The following is a 22,130-nucleotide window of genomic DNA, read 5'->3' on the forward strand; positions in this document are numbered from 1 at the left end:
TCCTCCTCCGTCTCATCAGTTGAATCTCCACAGCAGAGAATGTGTATAAAATGATTATTTTAAAGGACAGACAGATGTGCAGTAAACAGGGTCCAGGATGAACACTGAGAACTCAATAAGACACAGACTGTGTGAACAGATGTTCTTTAAACATTTTATGAAGATTATATTTTTCCTCTTTTTTCCTGCTTGCTGCAGTTGCTCACTTGTGGATTGAACTCTTAACACATTAGCACATGATTTTCTGTAAAACTGCTTTGAAACAATATTTACTGTGAAAAGCGATGTAAAAATTAAAACGCCTACGCCTTAACAACTTTTATATTGTTTTCTCTGTTTCCAGACTGAGTAAAGTAAGGAAGTGTTGTGTGTAGTCGATCAAGAGGAGATTTTATTCCTAAATTTGTAATTTTTTAAATGAGATATTTCTTTGTTTATTTGATTTAGTATTTGTCTGCTGCCTGCTTTCCTAGAAAGCTTGTACAGAGGCTTCTGGGTGAATGAGAGATGGTTGGCCATAAAAACATTCCAGACATCCCAAGTCTCCCGGAAGTTCCGGGAGTCTCCCGCATGTTGATAGCGGCTCTTCAGAGTTGGACACACATACTCATGGGAAACGTTAAAAGCTTTTGGTTTTAATACAAGTTTTATAGATAAAATAAATGTTTTGTACAGTGATGTCGAGAGCATACTCAAAATTAATAGTGGCTTATCCACTCCTTTTAAAGTTTTTAGAGGAGTGAGGCAGGAATGCCCGCTCTCTGGGATGCTGTATTCGCTAGCAATAGAACCTCTGTTACAACAATTGAGAAAAAATGTACAAGGTTTTAATTTGCCTAATTTCAGAAAAAGTCTCTCTGCATATGCTGATGATATTTTAGTGTTTGTTAGTCAACAGAGTGATGTACAGCTTTTAATGAGTGTACTTGACGATTTAAAAAACTGCTCTCTGCTAAAATTAATTTGGAAAAAAGTGAAGCACTGCTAATAGTAGATTGGAAAAATGGTTCTTTGTCCCTTCCTCCTGGTTAAGTATGGAAGAAAGGAGGCTTTAAATATATATACAGTATATATATTTAGGAGATGAAGCAACTGTGCAAAAACATTGGGAAGGAACTCTTGAAAAAGTTAAAGGTCGACTCGAAAAATGGAAGTGGTTAATCCCAAATATGTCATATAGAGGTCGAACTTTAGTTATAAATAACTTAGTAGCTTCCTCTTTATGGCATAATTGAACCTGCATTGATCCTCCTTTGCGTCTCTTAGCAGAGATTCGAGCGATTTTAGTCGATTTTTTCTGGGACAAGTTACATTGGGTTCCTCAGAGTGCATTATTTTTACCCAAAGAAGAAGGAGGACAAGGATTGGCACATCTTGAAAGTAAAGCAGCAGCTTTTCATTTACAGTTGTTGCAAAGACTTCTTAATGGTTCAATAATTTCAAGATGGAAAGTAGCTGCGTGTAAAATACTACAAAATCTTGGAAATTTGAAAATGGACAGAAATCTTTCCTTTATGGACTTGTCAAAACTGAACCTCAATGGATTGCCTATTTTTTAATCGGAATGTTTTTAAAGTGAGGAACATGTTCAAAGTGCAAAGAGAAGGACATTTTGAGTCTCTTCACTGGCTTATGGCTTCCTTATATGGATTGTTTTAGACTGAAAAGGTTGTTTAGTTTATTATATTATTTAATAGTTTTAATGAATCTTTTTCTATAGACATATTTATGATTGGTTTTAAATATGTTAGAAGAAATAGGTTTATTTGTCAGTGTTTACATTTTCTTATAGGTCAAGCAAAGCTGGCAATCTATACGAGTATGTGGCAGAAAGAATACACATTACAGGGCTTAGGCCCAGGCAGTTTGCAGACTACGCCACGATGGGACTTTCACCCAAAGAATTCACTATTTTGTTCAACCAAGGCACTCAAGTTCGTTGATGGATAGCCAGAGACAGTGGTCCAGTACAAAAAAAAAAAAAAAAAATTTCACTTTTAAACTCAATGAACACACACACACACACACACTATTCACTTCACTCACTATACTCTATTCGCAATGCACACACACGAGAGAGGAGGATCCATGAAAAACACCCCAATCACACGTGTCAAATTTCACACACACACCGCAAGAGAAAGGACCACACTTGGTGAACACGCAGCCACAGCACACCAAGGGACCCGCCACCACAGAGGGCACTGCTCCCACTGGCAGTTCTCCGCACCTGGACAAAGGACAGATACGTGGAAGTTAAACAAAGTTATACACACAAAAATTACAATAAACAATGTTTAATAAGCCACCCGTTCTAAAGCCCAAGGTGGTACTGGGGTTAGCACTATGAACAGAGACTCACAATCACACAATAAATCAAAATAAACAGTTAAACATGGACAAATCACATAAAAAGGTCAAACAAAAGAAAAATCACAATTAGGCCAATCCTCTTGCGTATCATCAGCAAGAAAAGGCCTCCATACAAGAGTTCAAAGAAATAAATACACAAAACAAAACAATTAAAGTGTTGTCAGTCCATCAAACACACTCTACCCTCAAACACTGATTCACAACAAAGACAGGAAGAAGGATCATTCTTGGTCGCGTGTGGAAAGGCAGCCATGCACAACGAAAATCCATAAACACGTAACGTGAAAAGCATAAGCAAAGCAGCAGATGTTCAGCGTCGATGTAGCCAACTGGCGGCCGCACCCCCGGTTAAATAGCACTCCCTAAAATGCACAGGATGTCCATTTACAAATATATCCCACGTTAACCATTCAACTATTACTCAGTATAGCAACATACCTCTGATTAACAGCGTTGCGTCACAGGCCCTGAGCTCTGATCACTGATAGCGGGGCGCACACTCAGCTGGTGAAAGAGCTGCTGCCGCACCGGGGATTCTATAGCACGAAACATTCCCTATAAGCCCACGTTATGAAGTCAATGAGTGGAAAGAGAAATGAAGCTAATCATACCTGCGGCGCTACAGTAAAACAGATAACCAAGGCAGACGTCAGGACACTGGGCAGGGAAACAAGACAACAAGTCACGTACCGGTGACATCACTTGTCAAAAGAAAAGTCCTGGTTGGTTTAGCCCTCGCGATTGGCCCAGCGTTAACTGCCCAGAACCACTCACAGCACAGCAAATTAAGTGTCACTAAAGCCGAGTTCAGACTGCACGATTTTCAAAGTAGTCGGGTCACTGTTCTTTTCACACTGCGTGACTATCTGGGGTAACATTCAGTTGCTGGTGTGTTCACACTCCACGATGCATCGGCGACAGGAGGTTTCACACTGCATGACTTTACAAAAGAAAGAATCGCAGACAACTTCTGTCTGGTCCGCAAACTACGTTTCGCAACCAAACACGCGAGAAGTGATAAGGAAATAGCGCAAAATCCAGCGTGCGTAAGACCGCAGTTCTCGCGCGAGACTGAAATTGTTATTAAAAATGATAGCCTGCAAGAAGATTGCAATCCAAATTGTCTGTGCACTGATTTGCAGCGAAAAGGAGAAAAAGAAAAAAATATTATGCATGAGGAAATGTCTGGGAAGACGAGGGGAGCAAGGACTGTGTGTTCTGCAAAGAGAGTTTGGGGTAAATAAATAATGTTGCAATGTGCTGCTGTTGCTGCTGGTCAAGCAAATGTTTGTGCTTTGTTTCTGTTTGATATAATTGTAAATATATCTATTAAAATACTGATATTGTGGCCTATAACTCCCCGCTGCTCTGTATCTTGCTCTCTCATTGGCTGTCGGTCATCGCCGATGTAGTTTTCAGTCAGAACACTTTTCACACAGCAGGATTTTGAATCGCCAACAGGTCCAGATATTTAGCATGCCAAATGTCTCATGGGTGACTCGTCAGCGACTCGTTGGCGATTCTCTCAGATTGCGTCTTTGCTCATTCACACTGCGTGATTGTCACTCGCGTGAACGAGCACCGATTAGCCTGTGATTTCGGGCTTTTGTCGGCGATTTCTCAAAACCTGTCGGCGAGCCAAAATCGGGGCTAAAATCGTGCAGTCTGAACTCGGCATTAGGGAAGTATGAGCCAGACAGCTGCATCCTGCTACAAGTAGAAAAAACAAGATAGAAATGGGTGCAGATCAAGATTTTAATATTCTGTTTTTAGTCACAGTTAAATCCAGAATACTCATTGATATTCGTTTTTATAGTTCCATGGATGACGTTATCACATTTGAAATGAAATGGTGTAAGAATGAGGCTCTGTGCTCTGTTATTGATGGGAAAATATTTTTTTTCTCTTCTGCTAATGTAGAAAGTTTTTTTTTTTTTTTTTTGTAGTTCTTTGTGCTATAAAAGGTAAATGCAAAATTGCAAATGTTGATTTGTTGAAAAAATGGTTCATGTGAATAATTGTAATAAAGTCGTCTTTCAAAATTCAAAAAAAAAAATTTCTCTCTCTCTCCCTCCCTCCCCCCCCCCTCCTCCCTCCCTCCCTCCCTCCCTCCCCCTCTCTCTCTCTCTCTCTCTCTCTCTCTGTGTCTCTCTCTCTCTCTCTCTCTCTCTCTCTCTCTCTCTCTCTCTATCTCTCTCAATCTCTGTCTCTCTCTCTCTCTCTCTCTCTCTCTCTCTCTCTCAGGGGAAGTGGGCGTCTCTGTCACATTCAGCTCTTCATGTTAAACATGTAACCAGGAAAGAAACACTCAAAACTCTTCTGAACTCACATCGAGAGCTTCAGAAGAACTGAATCTACTAACAACAGAGAAGATCATTTAATAAGAGAGAAGAATGAAGATCATCTGGACTTTCACTCTGCTGATGATTCCTGGTAAGAATCTGAACTCAAGTTCACATCACAGAAGAACAGAGATTCAATAATGAATAAAAGTCTTAATCTTTAACTAATATGGTGACATTTCCTTTAAAACACTTTAAAATGAATCTCACTTCAGTGTGTATTAAAGTGTTGAATGAAGATGCTGGTTTGTTGTAGGTGTCGTGAGCTCCATGAGTGTGACAGGATATTCAGGAGGAGGAGTCACGATCACATGCAGATATGATGAAGGATATACAGACAATGCAAAGTATTTTTGTAGAAAAAATCAAGATGTACTACAGAATGGATGGTGTTCTGACCTCATCAAGACTGATATTAAAAATAAATGGGTTCAGAAGGATAGATTCTCTCTGTATGACGACAGAAGTTCATCAGTCTTCACTGTGACCATCAGAGATCTGAGAGAAGAGGATTCAGACACGTACTACTGTGGAGTTGATAGATATGCATTTAAAGATTCCTACACTGAAGTGAATCTGGAGGTTTTAACAGGTGAGTAACTGAGACCCTCAAACTCATGATGATCTCCACAACATCACGATACTGATTGTATTGACTGCTGTTCACACGTGAAACTCATTAGCCAGACAGTAACATACTGTAGTGTCGGCCCAGATCCGGCCAGCATTTGGTATGTGTGGATTATACACAGCCCAGTTGTGGGCCGGATCTGGGCTGACACTGTTTCTGTCTGGGTACAAACACCATTAACAACCTCTTTGTCTCCCAATGTAAGATTTACACTCATAATCTTGACCGGCATTGATAAATGTTGCAGCAAAGTGAGCAAAAATGTGTTTATATTGAGAACAAAATGAAAAACTATCTGGGTTTGACTTTAACAGGTAAAAAAATCAGTAGTGTGAGAGGATATTCAGGAGGAAACGTCATTATACATTTCAAATATGAGATGAAACACACAAATCCTGTGATAGATGTCTGTAAAACTGCAGATCAGTGTTTTACTGTAATAAACAGTAGAGCAGAATGGAAACATGACAGACGATTCTCCGTTTATAATGACAGATCTGCAGGACTCTTACTTCTGTTTATCAGAGATCTGAATGAGAACGACTCTGGAGAATATAAGATTATAGTCAAAGTTTCTGAAGATTACAGTTTCTTCTCTGAGTTTAATCTGGACATTAAGAAGGGTGAGCTGCTTTCAGTCATTTATGCATTATTTGACAGAATCCATGAATATATCTGGTGATTGTAACATTGCTGCACTTTATCTGGATCTTAAACAGAGGATTGTTGTGTGAAGAGCATCAGTCTATCAGCTTCTGCAGGAGGATCTGTGAACATCAGCTGCAAATACCCACAATCCCACATTCGTGATGTGAAGTTTCTGTGCTGGAGATCTGGAGCTGATCTCTGTGCTAAAGAGACGTCTGTGAAGGAGAGCAGAAGATGGAGGGATGAGGGAAAGATCCGGCTGTATGATGACAGAGAACAGCAGCTCCTGACGGGAAGCATCAGTCATGTGACTGAAGAAGATTCAGAATACTGGTGTGGAGTTCAGTCTGATCAAGGACACAAGATCTTCATCACACGAGTCCTGATCAATGTTACAGGTACAGATGCAGATCACTGTGTGTTGTGTGTCATGTTTGCAGCTGATTCTGTTTAAGCAGGTTTAACCACAGGATTATTTTTAATTTGGGTGTTCTTTCTGTTCAACAAAGCAAAACCACAAACAGTTAAAAAGAGGAAGTATACAAACAAACTACAGTTTATATGTGTGTAGTTTATGAAGGTAAAAGTGCAGCTTTGTGTAAAACAATGATTCTGTTCTGAACAATGAGAAACTGCGTCCTTTTACCACACTTTTACTATAGTTAACTCCATTTTAACAGTGCTCATCAGTCACTCTGCTATACTGTATTATTCAGTGTGAAACCACAGGCTTCAGTTCTGGAAACTCAAACTAACAGCTCACGATTCTGTGTCTGTGTCAGCAAACATGAATTCTGGGTAATGAGTGTGTGAATGACATCAGTAACACGTATCATGAGAAAAGAGATGTCAAGTTCTGTGTGTGAAAAAAACATCCTTTAGAAATGCATTGTTTTATTGTTTTAGATACAAATTTTCCAGAAAAAACAACACCATCTTCATCACCATCATCAACATCATCACCAACTTCACCACGTCCATCATTATCATCATCATCATCATCATCATCATCTGCTTCTTCCTCCTCATCAGTCAAAGCTTCACCGTTCACAGGTGTTTCCAGAACTTCTACATCACTGGCGTCTCTAAACACATCAGCAGGTGATCTTGTGCTGAAATACAAACATGTGATCAGTGGGTGAAGCTTGTGAGGAGGCTGAAATATATTATTAAACATACAAATAAGTTTTTTTTCAACTCTAAAATAAACAATAATATTACATTTAATACATTTTAAATAGTTAATATGTAAATAATAATAATAATAATAATAATAATAACCCAATTATTCTAGTTAGCATACTGAGTTGAATCTGCATTTTGGTGCTTTGTAGCCTATCAAGGAAACAGCAAACCACGGTGTCCTCAGAGGCTCAGATGTGAGTCTATAGAGACTCTTGTAAGAGTAGGGGGAAATCTGGAATTGCTTGTCTGGAGAGACTGTTTATGATTTATGGGGATTATTAAAAAAATGAGTGAGTGGATTTTCACGATGGTTGTTTACACACACTGTGGACACACATCTGTGTTCAACACCTTATAAAAGTAAATTTTGCATACTAGGTCCCTTTTTAAGTTTTGTGAAGGAGGGCCACTGGTAGGGAGCCTTTGAGATGTGTTTATAATCACTACGATATGGTTTTCAGCTCAATAAGACTGACTGTAAAACATGTGCTTTAGGTATGGGAATTGTATATTTTGTGTTTTGATTTTTGGGATATGGTCATTGGGATACTTTCTGGGCTATTTCTGACTGGTCATTGGGCTTTTTTTGTAACACAGACGTGGCATCCCTGAAATCCAGTATCATGATCTGGTCAATCCTACTCCAAACGTCAATTATCTGATCTGATATTGATCATATTCTCAGATGATTTCTCCTGTGTTTTCAGGCTCTTCTCTGATCGTTCCTCTGGTTCTGGTTCTTCTGGTTCTGATCATCGCTGGACTCTTATTACTGTTTCTCTGTAAGAAGTATCAGTCTCAAGGTAAAACTCATTCTTCACTTATGTAGAAGCAGAAACTCTGTATTTATACTGAGATTAAAACAGATTCATAGATTTATTGATCTGTTTTCCCACTTTCCGTCGCCACCTACAGGCTGCAACGAGACATGAGTAAAAGAGATATTTGATGATGTGTGAAAATATTTATTCAAGGCACAGTTGTTGAAATGTGATATACACTAATGTCATTAATTTAGGACACTTATTTTTGGCAGGTGGTGATTCGTCGTCTCAGACTGGACCAGGGAAACATGAAGTTGTGAGTCCAGTTACTGTATAAAATGTTTAACTAAATGTCTAATGCCTTCCATCCTTGCAATCTTCAGAGCTGTAAACATTTTCTCTGTCTCTCCTCAGGTTTCTCACACTGGTTGTGATTATGAGGAGATTAAAGACACTCACAAACAATTACCCACAAACCCCTCTGATTCTTCTGACACTTTTTATGCCACTGCCCAATTACCCACAAACCCCTCTGATTCTTCTAACACTGTTTATGCCACTGCTCAATTACCCACAAACCCCTCTGATTCTTCTGACACTTTTTATGCCTCTGCCCAATTACCCACAAACCCCTCTGATTCCTCTAACACTGTTTATGCCACTGCTCAATTACCCACAAACCCCTCTGATTCATCTAACACTGTTTATGCCACTGCTCAATTACCCACAAACCCCTCTGATTCATCTAACACTGTTTATGCCACTTGTAACAGGTAGAATTAGGTACTGTTCCTTTAAGGCGGAACACACTCTGTTACTCCCTCACTGATGAGTGGACAGTCGGGATGAGGAGCGCGAGCTGTGAACATCACATGTGTGCGTGTAAAGCCTGTTTTATATGTATGTTGCTCTTACCCGGTTTTATTTGTATTCAGTAACGCAGTTGTTAGTGGAGTGTTTTGCAAACTGCCCATGTGTGCGTGGGATCGACGACGCTGATAATAAATAAACACTGTGGAATATCAGATACGTGAGTCTAGTCTTACACTTGGCTACTACCATTCAGGCAAGCTATCCAGCCCCTCTGGTTAAAGCATTACACACTGCCCAATTACCCACAAGCCCCTCTGTTTCTTCTAACTGCGTTTACACTACAGTTGAGAAAGCCACCAGTGACTCTCAGATTAAATAGATGTGAAATTTGGGTCAATCTGTTCAATCAGCTGCTGATCAAATCATCACAATAATTTTAATTTACATCACTGATGTCCGAAAGAAAGTTCAATAGTGGAGTACAAAAAACGGAAAATAAAAAGGTTAAAAGAGCAACGTGACCAACATATTCTGAAAAAATACCTATTTTGGCTGGATAATTCAAGGTATATATATATATATATATATATATATATATATATATATATATGTATGTATGTATGTATGTATGTATGTATATATATATATATATATATATATATATATATATATATATATATATATATATATATATGTATATATGTGCTGTAATTCTACAGTGCATTCTATCAATTCAGTTCTGGCACCTCCGTCTAAACATACTGTACAACGTGACGTATGCATTATGCAGCTGGATTTTCTGGATACTTTGTTTGATTGTCACCATTGTTGAGATTCATATGCTGTTTCTTGATGTCTGTGTTTGTCTAAGTAATGCCATAGATTCAAGTTTTTGTGCACCAAGTATTTTTTTTAAAACCTATTTTAAATAATAGGTATTTGATAAACAACACTGCTAGATATACTATAAAATCAAATGACTTCTGTTATGAATAAAACAATATTAAAAACACAAGTCCTATATAATCAAAGCATTAGATACTGCATAATATCAGGGATTAAGGAAATTACATAATGACGTAATTACATAATGACATCATCAATAAACAACCAACATCATCTGATCTCATGGCTTTCTTAACTACAACAATTGTGCTTTAGAAACACACAAGTATAGCAACCAAAGAAAAGTTTACATTAAAGAGTCAAGGGTCAAGAGTCCAACTAAAGCAAATGCTAACCACCATCGTGGTGACTTTAAAATACAACTATTGATTTCATTAAAACGGATATTAAATTAAGCTGTCATCTACATGTTGCTTTATAAAGCTTGCAGTTGAACTGGGAATGCAGGGAATTATGTTGCTTTGCTGTTTTCCTTTTTAATTGTTTTGTGGCTGTGGTGGCAGACGGTAATATCTGATATTCTTTCCACTTACATCTCTGTTGACGTTAGTTTTGGTTGTAGTGCCGGTGTTTCTTGATCGTAATTAATACAGCAACTACTGTTTTAGTGTCGGCTCTCATTTTAACGGCCTGATAAATTGGTTGTGAAATTGTTTGCAAATGTGATATTCATGGATTATCGAAAGCTGAAATGCACAAAAAAGCATAACTTTAGCTTTTGCTCTAATAATGTTTATTTCAGAAAATTGACTCCCCACTGATGTAATAAAACATGAGCATTTTGGTTCTGAAAAAGATCTTGTATAATACTTGTGAATATACTTGTGAAGTATTCCTGTATACTTTTTTTATTGAATTCTGACATCATGACATTAATTAATTTATGTTTGTATCAAAGCACATGAAGTTGATGGGTTTATTCAATCAATTATTCTTTTATGTTCATTTTATTTATTAAAAGGTGTATATTTTCTGTGTATGTTATACTATATTCATACTATTAGTATATGTTAACCACGACTACTAATATTAATCTAGCTAATTAGTACTATGATTTTTTAAGTTCACTGAAATGTGATAACTCCTAACACTAGTTTAGCAATGTGACAGGTGACAATGTGACAATGTGACTAGTTTCGTCCAGCGGGACAGGGTGGGAAGCCAAGCTCCAAAGAACTGTGCAACGCTGGAGAGGGGGGTGTGGGCCGAGGAGGAAACGTCCTTGCCCAAAATGCCCAAACATGGAAATGCCCAAACATGCAAGACAGCGATTGTGCCCATCAGAATCCGAAACCAGTTGAGTGCACGGGCGAGACATCTTTAGAAAAACGTGCCACGCGCTAGCTCTTTTGTGAGAGGAAAACTCGTCTCAAAGAGTAGAGATAAGTCGATGATCTCAGGATGGCTTGTGCAGTGAAGTGAAACACTTGGCTCTGAAGCAAAAACATATCTGCATGTTGCCAGCGTACTTCCTTATATACCCATGAGGTGGGGCGGAGTTACGCCATGCAAATTCCGCAGACCCATGGCATTTTCTTGCCATTGGCTCGTTTTGTATTCTCGAAGGTGAGAGGCTTTCTAAGCGAAACCCCATTCGTCGTCACGACGTAACGTCTCCGTTCCCTACTCAGGGAACGAGGGTTATATTCGTAACCAAGACGTTCTCAGTAAAACTCAGCTGAGCTTTATTTTTATGGAGGACTTAATCACACTTTCAGCCTTTCTTTAAATTTCTTAGTAAATGACAACAAATTAAATTAAATATAAAAATGATAAATGAAGGATAATTGACAATTAATTAATATATGCTGTGTCACTCAATCAGCTGTGTTTACTTGGACGCCATGGGATTGTTTGGGGAATTTTACTGGCCTTTATCTATTTTTCATCTACTTTCACTATCAGTATATTTAAACTGAATATGATGCAGTGAAGCTGAGTGAGGATTGGGGTGATGTGCTGCCACGACCTAGTGACAGTGTTCTGCCTCTGTGTGTTCATTAACCATGTGTGAAGCATTAGTTTCACTTCCCGGTTTCTCTCTCTCTCTCTCTGCCCCCCACCCCCCCCCCCACCCCCCCCACACACACACACACACACACACACACATTCACATGACACATTCAGCTCTTCATGTTAAACATGTAACCAGGAAAGAAACACTCAAAACTCTTCTGAACACACATTGAGAGCTTCAGAAGAACTGAATTTACTAACAACAGAGAAGATCATTTAATAAGAGAGAAGAATGAAGATCATCTGGACTTTCACTCTGCTGATGATTCCTGGTAAGAATCAGAACTCAGAGTAAATCATGAAAAATAGATTTATTGAGATGTTTGAAAGTTCATTTCTGTTCTGTCTTATGAATGTATTCGTTTTGTATTTAATGCTGGTTTGTTGTAGGTGTCGTGAGCTCCATGAGTGTGACAGGATATTCAGGAGGAGGAGTAACGATCACATGCACATATGATAAAGGATATACAGACAATAAAAAGTATTTTTGTAAAGGTGAATGGTCAGAATGCACAGACCAAATCAAGACTGATATTAAAGATAAATGGTTTGATGTTGGAAGATTCTCTCTGTATGACGACACAAGTTCATCAGTCTTCACTGTGACCATCAGAGATCTGAGAGAAGGGGATTCTGGGAAGTACTACTGTGCAGTTGATATATATGCAAAAATAGATTCCTACACTGAAGTTAATTTGAAGGTTTTAACAGGTGAGTAACTGAGACCCTCAAACCTATGATGATCTCCTCAATATCACGATACTGATACTGATATAAATACTGTGGTTTGGATTTGACCCCTAAAGGATGCCAGATAATCAGTAACTAGGGCAAATACACTGACTTTCTTTATCTCCTAGTGTGTTTATGTCTCACTAAAGTTTGTGTTTGTCATTGAATAAATATGACAACTACTGTGTCACAACTAATGCTTTCAGTCATTTATGCATTATTTGACAGAATCCATGAATATATCTGGTGATTGAAACATTGCTGCACTTTATCTGGATCTTAAACAGAGGATTGTTGTGTGAAGAGCATCAGTCTATCAGCTTCTGCAGGAGGATCTGTGAACATCAGCTGCAAATACCCACAATCCCACATTCGTGATGTGAAGTTTCTGTGCTGGAGATCTGGAGCTGATCTCTGTGCTAAAGAGACGTCTGTGAAGGAGAGCAGAAGATGGAGGGATGAGGGAAAGATCCGGCTGTATGATGACAGAGAACAGCAGCTCCTGACGGGAAGCATCAGTCATGTGACTGAAGAAGATTCAGAATACTGGTGTGGAGTTCAGTCTGATCAAGGACACAAGATCTTCATCACACGAGTCCAGATCAGCATTACAGGTACGGATGATTTTCTCAGTGATATTAATCATAATGCAATTAAGAAATAATTAATTTTGTATTACTACAGTGTTTGGCATTGCAGCATTAGTGTGTTAGATTGGACATGTATTACTATATTTTTTTAAACTACAGTTTAACAGTGCTCATCAGTCACTCTGATATACTGTATTATTCAGTGTGAAACGACAGGATTCAGTTCTGGAAACTCAAACTAACAGCTTGCAATTTTTCTAATTGTCTGTGTCAGCAAACATGAATTCTGGGTAGTGAATGTGTGATATCAGTAAACATGTATCCTCACCATTAGAAAATGATGTCAAGTTCTGTGTGTGAAAAAGCATCATTTAGAAATTCATTGTTTAATTTTTTATATACAAAAGTTCCAGAAGCAACATCACCATCATCGCCACCATCATCCTCATCATTCTCATCATCCTCATCCTCCTCCGTCTCATCAGTTGAATCTCCACAGCAGAGAATGTGTATAAAATGACTCATTTAAAAGGACAGACAGATGTGCAGTAAACAGGGTCCAGGATGAACACTGAGCTACAAGTGAGACACAGACTGTGTAAACAGATGTTCTTTAAAACATTTTATGTTTTTTTTTTTTTTTTTTTTTTTTGCTTGCCGAAGTTGCTCACTTGTGGATTTAAGACAGTAATGTGATTTTCAGTAAAACTACTTTGAAACAGTATTTAATGTGAAAAGCATTATACAAATAAAACAATCAGACTTTTAACAACCCTTAATAACGTCATCAAACACAATCACAAAAGACTGTTTTCAAACAAGTTTCAAACACTGCTGACTATCCTTTTGTAAGACTGGAAAAACGTCTCAGTTATGTATGTATCCCTCGTTTCCTGAAGGAGGGAACGGAGACGTTACGTCAGAACAGACCGACGAATTGGGAATCGCTTCGAGAGACCAGTCAACTTCGAATGTAACTAAACGAGCCAATGAACATTGGCATGCGAGGTTTGCATCTCACACAGTTAGGGCAGTACAACATATGTAATTTCCAGGAGCCTCTGAAACAATATCAGCACGGCCTATGTCCTGGCCTTGAATGAATTCAAGCAGTTCAACACTGAATACGTTCCTCTGTGAGGCGTGCTTTCTGGTTGACCGAGTCCAGCTCCATACAGAGAAAAAAAAGATCCTCTGCACAGGGGAAAGTTTGCTCTTTTCCCAGTTGACCCGAAGTCCCATGACCAGTGACTCTCCGCTGCTTGTGCTTCTGGTTCCTGCAAATAAACATCTGTGTCACGCTACTCACCTGTGTTGTCTCCTTCTGTATTATGACAGTTACTTTGCCACACTGATGAGACAGAATGCCCTTCAACCGCACCATTGGCTGCCGTCCTTGGACAATATTGTATTGCAATAGGTAATACATTAATGTTAATACCAAATCAAAACAAGTAAGCACATCATTTGTAGTTGAAAGGATTTAATGACAATATATGTTGTATGGTTACACTTAAAATATTTACAAAATAGATGTATTAGATGATGATAAATTATACCATTAATTGTACTCAGCATATATGTAGAATGTAACCTGAGAGAGAGAGAGAGAGAGAGAGAGAGAGAGAGAAAATGGCTTTAGAAGAGAGAAAGAGAAGAGAGCCGAAGAGCAGGCCCCAAGAAAAGAAAGCCCAGCAGAGCAAAGAAGAGCCAGTGAAAAGTAGAGATCGAGCAACTGTTGCAATCTTCTTTTATCCTTTCCTTGACCATATTACTGAAACACAAATGTGAGACAGTCAAACTGACCAATCAGAAAACAACCACGTCCCCCACCGCACTAAAAGTGTGACACTTCATAAACATTAAGGCCTACAGGCCTTGATCACTATCAGCACTTCTGTGCCTTTACAAATTCCAAATGGCTCTTGGAGGGGGTTGAAACAAGATTTTGCAAGGATTTTCATCCTTACAATTTCATTGATCTGACAAACAGATAGTCCCGCTCCAAAATCACACCATTCGTTCTTATGTGGAGCTCGGTCAGACTGACCAAATAATCAATTTATTCACTATCTTTTTTCTGAACGAGGAAGACTCACCCGACTCGTAGTTGAATTATCCTTTACATTTCCGGTCTCCGGTGTTTCTAGTCAAATGAACGTATTTTCTGAGCAGCATGTAACGTTAAATCTATGAAAATGGTTTTAAAAAGCACATGTCTCCATAGTCCCATCACTTTACAGTGTCACAATGGCCGTCTTTTGTCAGATCATCGCCTGTCAAAGTTCATGAGTGCGTAGATTCCATGAAGTTACACTGAATACAGATGGGCACTAATATCCTACAAACAGCTCCCGATCGCATGAAGTTTGGGGGGTTTTGTCCTCAAAATAAGGGTGCACGTATACCTGTAATGGGAGGTTTTTGTACTTAAGTGCTGCAAGCCATGCTTGTTTTCTCTTTTCAGTCTAAGTAATGCGGTGTAAAAAATAAATTAACTTAGTCAAAGGCACTTTATGTAACACCGGGGAAAGCTATTAAAGATCACATTGGGGGAAAAAAAAGAGAATTAAAATAAATGAATCAATACGTCTATAAACACAATAAATATAGAGTCGATGGATCAGCACACAGCTAAAGGTGAGTGACATTTTAAAAATGTGCAAAATGAATTAGTCATCTCTGTATTTATGCAGTTACCATGGGAACGGCTGCTTTTTGCTGCTTTCATAAGTATTTTTAAAATGAATGTGATGCAACGAACAAACACTTCATAAAACTCTTAAGTCAGTTAAAAACAGTAAACATAAGGATTCTGGAAAACAAATGTAAAATTAATAAAAATGAAAATAAGAAATAATAGTTTCTATTATTTCTATATATAATATTTTTTCTTTCTGTGAAAAAAATCTGTAAAATAACACTTTTTTTATAATGACATTTATCTGCACAAGTCTGTTGTCTGTGAGTCCTGTGAGTTCATTAACCATGTTTAAAGTACTAGTTTCACTTCCCTCATTATTAATATCTCTCTATCTCCATCTCTCTCTCTTTCAGAGGAGCTGGTCATGTGTCACATTTAGCAGTTTAATTTAAAGATGCTTCCAGGAAAACTCAAAAGTCATCGAGATCTTCAGAAGAACTGAATCTAACAACAAAAAAAGATCATCTGGACTTTCAAGTCCTGATCCAACAATCACATCAGTAGAACTAAAACTTGGATTAAATAATGACCAGAAGTTTAACTAACATCGTGAAATATTATACAAGTATTAGAAAGTCACTTTAAAATATTTTAGTGTCGTATAACATCAGCTGCAAATACCCACAATCCCACATTCGTGATGTGAAGTTTCTGTGCTGGAGATCTGGAGCTGATCTCTGTGCTAAAGAGACGTCTGTGAAGGAGAGCAGAAGATGGAGGGATGAGGGAAAGATCCGGCTGTATGATGACAGAGAACAGCAGCTCCTGACGGGAAGCATCAGTCATGTGACTGAAGAAGATTCAGAATACTGGTGTGGAGTTCAGTCTGATCAAGGACACAAGATCTTCATCACACGAGTCCTGATCAATGTTACGGGTCAGAACTGATCATTTATAAATACTGTTATTGGTTTATATAGATCATGTTATTTAAACATCATGATTGTTTTAAAGTAAAAAAAAAACTGAAGTTATCTGTTTATGCTGCTGTATCTGGGTGACTGAGTCAGCAAACATGAATGTGTGAAAGTTTACACACGCTATCACGGGTTTATTTTAATGTGCAAAAACAGAAGTGAATGTTCTGCATGAGAAGTTCATTTACTGGCATCTCTGATACTGTGAAAACATTACTGTCATTACAGAGACAACTGAGCTGAACACGCCATATCCATCATCATCATCATCATCATCATCATCATCAGTATCAGAGAAACCTCAAATGATCACAGAAATCACATTGACTTCACGTGATACACCAATAACAGATGAGTATTACTGTACTACAACCTCTTCAGATTTCCATGTATGAATCTCACAATGAACATTAAAAATCCTCTTTCTCTTGTATCTTCAGGCTCCTCTGTTATCTTCATTCCTGAGGTTTTGGTTTTGCTCCTAATTGGTAATCTGATGTTTCTATTGGCCGTATGAAAGTCACGCATTCAGAAATGATGTCATCGACAGATTGCCTTCACTGTGACCACTAGATGGCACCTTTTGAGCTTGAATCTAATATTTATTTTTAACCTTTTATATTATGGAAGAAAATTAATGACAAATGTCTTTGAAGCAATAAACGCTTGTTGAATTGCAACACTTCAACAAATATGCATTGCAATACCTGTGCTTGCACTTTAATGCATTGTATTTTTAGGGCTACTACTACTACTTCTGCTCTTTGACATGAACTGTGTGAACTGCTGCCACCTACAGGACTAATTTAAAGCATTCAAAGGAGGTTGGTGACCTTTTTCTGGTCAGGACAACACTAGATTCGATCAGCCGCTTTGTCTATCCCAGTACAAGAAGGGGGGAAACTTTAGCAAATACAGAAACTACTGTTTTTGTCTCAGTTCTCATTTTAACGGCCTGATAACTTTAAAAAAAATAAAATAAAAAAAAAAACCAGATGAGGGTTGTGATATTGTTTGAAAATGTGATATTCATGGATTATGGAAAGCTTTTAGCTTATGCTCTAATAATGTTTATTTCACAAAACTGACTCCCCACTGATGCAATAAAACATAAACATGTTGGTTCTGAAAAATATCTTGTATAATACTTGTGAATACTGTGAATTTATACTGTACTCAAATTATCAGTTTATGTTAACCATGATTGCTAATATTAATCTAGCTAATAAGTACTATGATTTTTAAAGTTCACTGAAATGTGATGTTCTCAGTAAAACTCATCTGAGCTCTTTTTATTGAGAACTTAATCACACTTTCAGCCTTTCTTTAAATCTCTTACTAAATGACAACATGTTAAATTAAATAAAACATTATATGTAATGAAGCGCACAGTTAAAGGATAATTGACAATACATTAATGTATGCTGTATCAATCAATCAGCAGTGTTTAATTGGTCGCCATATTGAATATTACATGGTACCAGGAGTGGGGTTAGAAGAACGCCATGGATGCTATTAAACCACCTGGGTCGTTGAAGTTTGTGGAAATGTTGACGAACAGAATATACTGCTTACTTTTGCAAGATTTTGATAACTTATTTTATTTACTTGCCGTTTTTTGGCTGGGGTTAAGTTAATAACACATTTTTCTGTGCTTTATACAGACTTTAACAATAACATCAGAAGAGAACAGATACCCACCCGAGAAGAGATTACTATCACAAATGAGTAAATTTGATGCGTCTCATTGGTTCTGGCAGATTCTGAGAGAAGCAAAGATTGTACATTTAATACTAATGTTTTCATCGACTTCCATTTAGGATTAAATTACATCTATTTCTATTTTACTTTTGTGTCCGCTCGCCATTTTAAACTGCATGTTTCTTTGGTTATATTGCTCTCAAATATAATTAAAAGGGTGGATTATGGTCAAAAATATCATGCAGTTGAGCTGTGTACTTGGAGTGTTTGCAGATACAGTGCTAATGGGGGCAGAGGTTCACTTTTCTCTCTTCTCGTCTTTAATAAACTGCAGACGTGGTCGCCTGAAGAGCCTGGTGTTGGTGCTTCATTTGTGGTGCTGGGTGAAATGTACTACACATGTGAGAAAGTTGTTATAAAACTACAAAGAGTTTGTGTGGGCTTCTGTCCATGATCAAGAATGGAAGAGGTTAAAGGAGATCCTTACCACTGAACCTGTCCTTGATTTTGTTTCGTTTGATCACAAAGGCCAACTAAGATCTCTACAGACGCCTCTAGGATGGACTGGGTGCTGTGCTTCTTCACACGTGTCTAGTACAATTATGTGGTTTTGTTTCATTAATTCAGTGTATACTTTTTTTCTTGATTTACACTCAGTGAATGGAAGTGAAATGTGACAACATGCCCCATAGGTGGGGTACATTGTAACATGTGAGGGGCATGTTGTCACACCACCATATGACAGCTTAAAATGTTATCTGACCTAATCAAAAGATTATCCAAGACAAACAAAAATATTTTCTACATAAAATACAATTATTAACTTTTTCATATAAAATAATGTTTTTTTTTTAATAATTAAAAATAAACTATTTTATTTTATAATAACGATCACACTGGAAAACACATCTATACAACATAGTTCAAAACATACACAGCAAAAACTCCAGTGTTAAATTAACACTCCTGGGAGTGTATATGAGTCCAGACTCAAGAGTGTAAAGTGTTAAAATATGAGTGTTAAATTAACACTCAAGAGTGTTAAAGGTAATGAGATGATTAAGTGATTAATTGAGTGATGATTGATCATTATTGAAGACACCTGATGTTAACAAGCAGAATCACTGAAGGAGAAAATCTCAAATTGTAAGTTACCATTATGGTGATCAGTGTTTGCTTTAGTTGGGGTCTTGATCCTTAGATGTTTACTTTAAACTTTGCTTGTCTGCTGTTATTGATTTATAACAGTCAAATGAACAAAGAGACTATGTGATCTGATGGTGTTGGTTATATTACGACAATCATCATTTGAACTTGATCACTGAACTCATTTAAGATCCTTATTTCTGACTTAGATTTATGTTGTTGATCACAGAATAACTGTGATTCTGCATAAATATCCAGAATTTTAGATATAATACAAAGGCTTTCTTAAAAGTTGTTTTGAAAAAACAAACAAAAAAAATCTATCTTTTAGGCACACACAGACGTCAAGATTCAGTCTATGCATCTCAACAATGGTGACGAGCAGAATATTCAATTAGGAAAAGTAAATTACATAGACAATTCAGATCATAATTTATTCATACCGCAATGCATGATGGGAGCCATTAATGAGTTGTGATTGGTGGCAGCCACTGCAACATGCTTTATTATTGTCACCATTGTTGAGATTCACAGGCTGATTATTGATGTCTGTGTTTCTAAATAAGTTCATTTGAAAGTCTTTTGATCAGAACAATGTTTATTAAATATTTTGGATTATATGAAAAATACTGATAATCATATGCTGTAGAATCACAGAGCTGCTGATAACAAGATAAACCAAACTATCTCAATAAGTTTCATTTTTCAGATCACAACATGATTATGTCAAAACATAACCAACGCCATCAGATCACATTGTCTCTTTGTTCATCTGACTGTTATAAATCAATAACAGCAGACAAGCCAAATCTAAAGTAAACATATAAGGGTCAAGAGCCCAACTAAAGCAAACACCCATCACCATAATGGTAACTTACAATTTGAGATTTTCTCCTTCAGTGATTCTGCTTGTTAACATCAGGTGTCTTCAATAATGCTCAAGCATCACTAAATTAATCACTTAATTATCTCATTAACTTTAACACTCTTAAGTGTTAATTTAACACTCATATTTTAACACTTTACACTCTTGAGTGTGGACTCATATACACTCCCAGGAGTGTTAATTTAACACTGGAGTTTTTGCTGTGTAAGAATAATTAATAATTTATGAACATTGACTCTCAGTCATTATTCACCTTTTTCTTGTGGTTTATCAATAGAATTGATAATAGAATAGAATAGAATAGTTCTAATAGGGGCTCATAGTAACGGAGTGTGACAACATGCCCCGCCTGCACAACTAGGATTTAAACCCGGCTAGTGTCTTCTGCTGGTTAGCGAAGCATTAAAGAAACATATCAACTGTTATATAACAGATATAAGATTAAAATAATATCAGATTTGTCTCATTTTAAATAAACACAAAAAATAGAGATGAAAAAGTAACATAAATATGAAATATATATTTGTATGGTTAAATAATTGTTTAGTGATATCTTCCCTCTTTATTATTATCTCTCTCTCTCTCTCTCTCTCTCTCTCTCTCTCTCTCGTTGTCTGTGCGCATGTGCGGATTGAGTGAGTGTGAGGAGCGGTGAGCGCGGGGTGTTTGAGCGTGTGAGGTACGAGTGATCTTTTTTTCTTTCTTTTCTATCTTTTTTTCTTTTCTTTTTTTTGTGTGTATGTTTGTTTTGCTTGGTTGGTGACTTTGTTGACCTCGTGAGTGTTGGTGAAGTGGGTAATTCGCGGGGCTTTATGCTCCCAGTGTTTGTACTGGGAGCATGGCGAATCCAGGTGTGCAGAATCTCGGGTTTCTAACGAGACGGCATGCGGTTAAAATTGATTCAGTTTTTGGTGTTGAAGAATGTAGTTTGGCTATAGGTACTTTAATTGGTTATGAGAATATATTGTCAGCATCGCGGATGAATGGTGCTGTTGTTGTTTTCGTTAGGACAATTGAATTGGCGAATCAACTGGTGGAGACTGGTGTTGATATTCGTGGCATTTTTGCGCAGGTACTTCCTCTTTCTACACCTTCGAAAAGGGTAACGTTATCTAACGTGCCACCCTTTATTAAGAATGAGGTTTTGGTAGAGATGCTTTCAAGATATGGTAAAATGGTGTCAACAATAAAGATGATTCCGATTGGGGGAAAGTCTTCTCTATTAAAACATGTGGTGTCGTTTAGACGGTATGTCTATATGGTTCTAAAAGATAATGTTGAAGAATTGGACTTAACTCTAAATTTTCATCATGAAGATTTTAATTATGTGATTTTCGCCACAACGAACACAATGAAATGTTTTGGGTGTGGAGAAAATGGACATCTTGTTCGTGATTGCCCTAGGAAAGTGGATAAAACAAATGATAAAAGTGCTGAGACAATTGATGGTACAACAGCTACGAGTGTAATTTCTAGAGAATTGCAGAACGTAACTATAGATGCGGAAAGGCCGGGAACAAGTGCAGCTTGTGTACCCGTTGCATTAGATGCGGAAAGGCCGGGAACAAGTGCAGTTTGTGTGCCCGTTGTATTAGATGCGGAAAGGCCGGGAACAAGTGTAGCATGTGTACCCGTTGCTTTAATAGATGCGGGAAAAAATACAAAGGAGACGACAACAGTCAAACCAGTTGAAAGTGCAAAATTAGCGGTCTCTAAAGACAAAGAGAATGAAAATCTCGAGAGTAGTCAGGCAACAACAGCTCGAAGTCAAACGAC

General features: G+C 37.6%; 3 protein-coding genes across 7 annotated transcripts in view; all 3 read left to right on the forward strand.

The window, feature by feature from the left end:
• The window catches only part of LOC308688686 (polymeric immunoglobulin receptor-like), an 83,215-nt gene extending 82,800 nt beyond the window's left edge, over positions 1 to 415 (forward strand). For both annotated transcript variants that reach the window (XM_081361926.1, XM_081361925.1), the window contains exon 5: positions 20 to 415. In XM_081361926.1, the coding sequence (XP_081218052.1) occupies positions 20 to 54 (35 nt within the window). In that variant the 3' untranslated portion in view covers positions 55 to 415. The remainder of the gene's footprint in view (positions 1 to 19) is intronic.
• A 4,264-nt stretch (positions 416 to 4,679) lies between these two features.
• On the forward strand, positions 4,680 to 9,075 carry LOC308688682 (polymeric immunoglobulin receptor-like). Of its 2 annotated transcripts, XM_081361918.1 has the most exons (8): positions 4,680 to 4,806; positions 4,972 to 5,307; positions 5,661 to 5,969; positions 6,066 to 6,392; positions 6,901 to 7,095; positions 7,887 to 7,982; positions 8,216 to 8,259; positions 8,358 to 9,075. In XM_081361918.1, the coding sequence occupies exons 1-8, from the start codon at positions 4,767 to 4,769 to the stop codon at positions 8,718 to 8,720; spliced, it is 1,710 nt and encodes a 569-aa protein (XP_081218044.1). In that variant the 5' UTR covers positions 4,680 to 4,766; the 3' UTR covers positions 8,721 to 9,075. The 2 variants fall into 2 exon arrangements, with proteins under 2 accessions (XP_081218044.1, XP_081218045.1); XM_081361919.1 differs by lacking the exon at positions 5,661 to 5,969.
• A 1,742-nt stretch (positions 9,076 to 10,817) lies between these two features.
• On the forward strand, positions 10,818 to 18,030 carry LOC308688687 (CMRF35-like molecule 5). 3 transcript variants are annotated; one of them, XM_081361927.1, is made up of 6 exons: positions 10,818 to 11,950; positions 12,069 to 12,389; positions 12,698 to 13,024; positions 13,408 to 13,608; positions 16,058 to 16,581; positions 16,850 to 18,024. In XM_081361927.1, exons 1-4 carry the CDS (start codon positions 11,911 to 11,913, stop codon positions 13,518 to 13,520), a joined length of 801 nt encoding a protein of 266 aa, XP_081218053.1. In that variant the 5' UTR covers positions 10,818 to 11,910; the 3' UTR covers positions 13,521 to 13,608; positions 16,058 to 16,581; positions 16,850 to 18,024. The 3 variants fall into 3 exon arrangements, with proteins under 3 accessions (XP_081218053.1, XP_081218055.1, XP_081218054.1); XM_081361929.1 differs by lacking the exon at positions 13,408 to 13,608 and having other exon boundaries at positions 16,850 to 18,030; XM_081361928.1 differs by lacking the exons at positions 16,058 to 16,581; positions 16,850 to 18,024 and having other exon boundaries at positions 13,408 to 14,303.
• The last annotated feature ends 4,100 nt before the right edge of the window (positions 18,031 to 22,130 follow it).

This window comes from Scardinius erythrophthalmus (genome assembly GCF_964197995.2).
Source record: "Scardinius erythrophthalmus genome assembly, chromosome: 3".
NCBI classification, from domain to species: domain Eukaryota; kingdom Metazoa; phylum Chordata; class Actinopteri; order Cypriniformes; family Leuciscidae; genus Scardinius; species Scardinius erythrophthalmus.

Bases quoted from the DNA above. Each gene is read 5' to 3' on its own strand.
- LOC308688682 (XM_081361918.1), top strand. From the start codon at position 4,767: ATGAAGATCATCTGGACTTTCACTCTGCTGATGATTCCTG. The intron at 4,807-4,971 runs GTAAGAATCTGA...GGTTTGTTGTAG, and splicing joins CACTCTGCTGATGATTCCTG to GTGTCGTGAGCTCCATGAGT. The intron at 6,393-6,900 runs GTACAGATGCAG...TTATTGTTTTAG, and splicing joins AGTCCTGATCAATGTTACAG to ATACAAATTTTCCAGAAAAA.
- LOC308688687 (XM_081361927.1), top strand. From the start codon at position 11,911: ATGAAGATCATCTGGACTTTCACTCTGCTGATGATTCCTG. The intron at 11,951-12,068 runs GTAAGAATCAGA...GGTTTGTTGTAG, and splicing joins CACTCTGCTGATGATTCCTG to GTGTCGTGAGCTCCATGAGT. The intron at 12,390-12,697 runs GTGAGTAACTGA...GATCTTAAACAG, and splicing joins TAATTTGAAGGTTTTAACAG to AGGATTGTTGTGTGAAGAGC.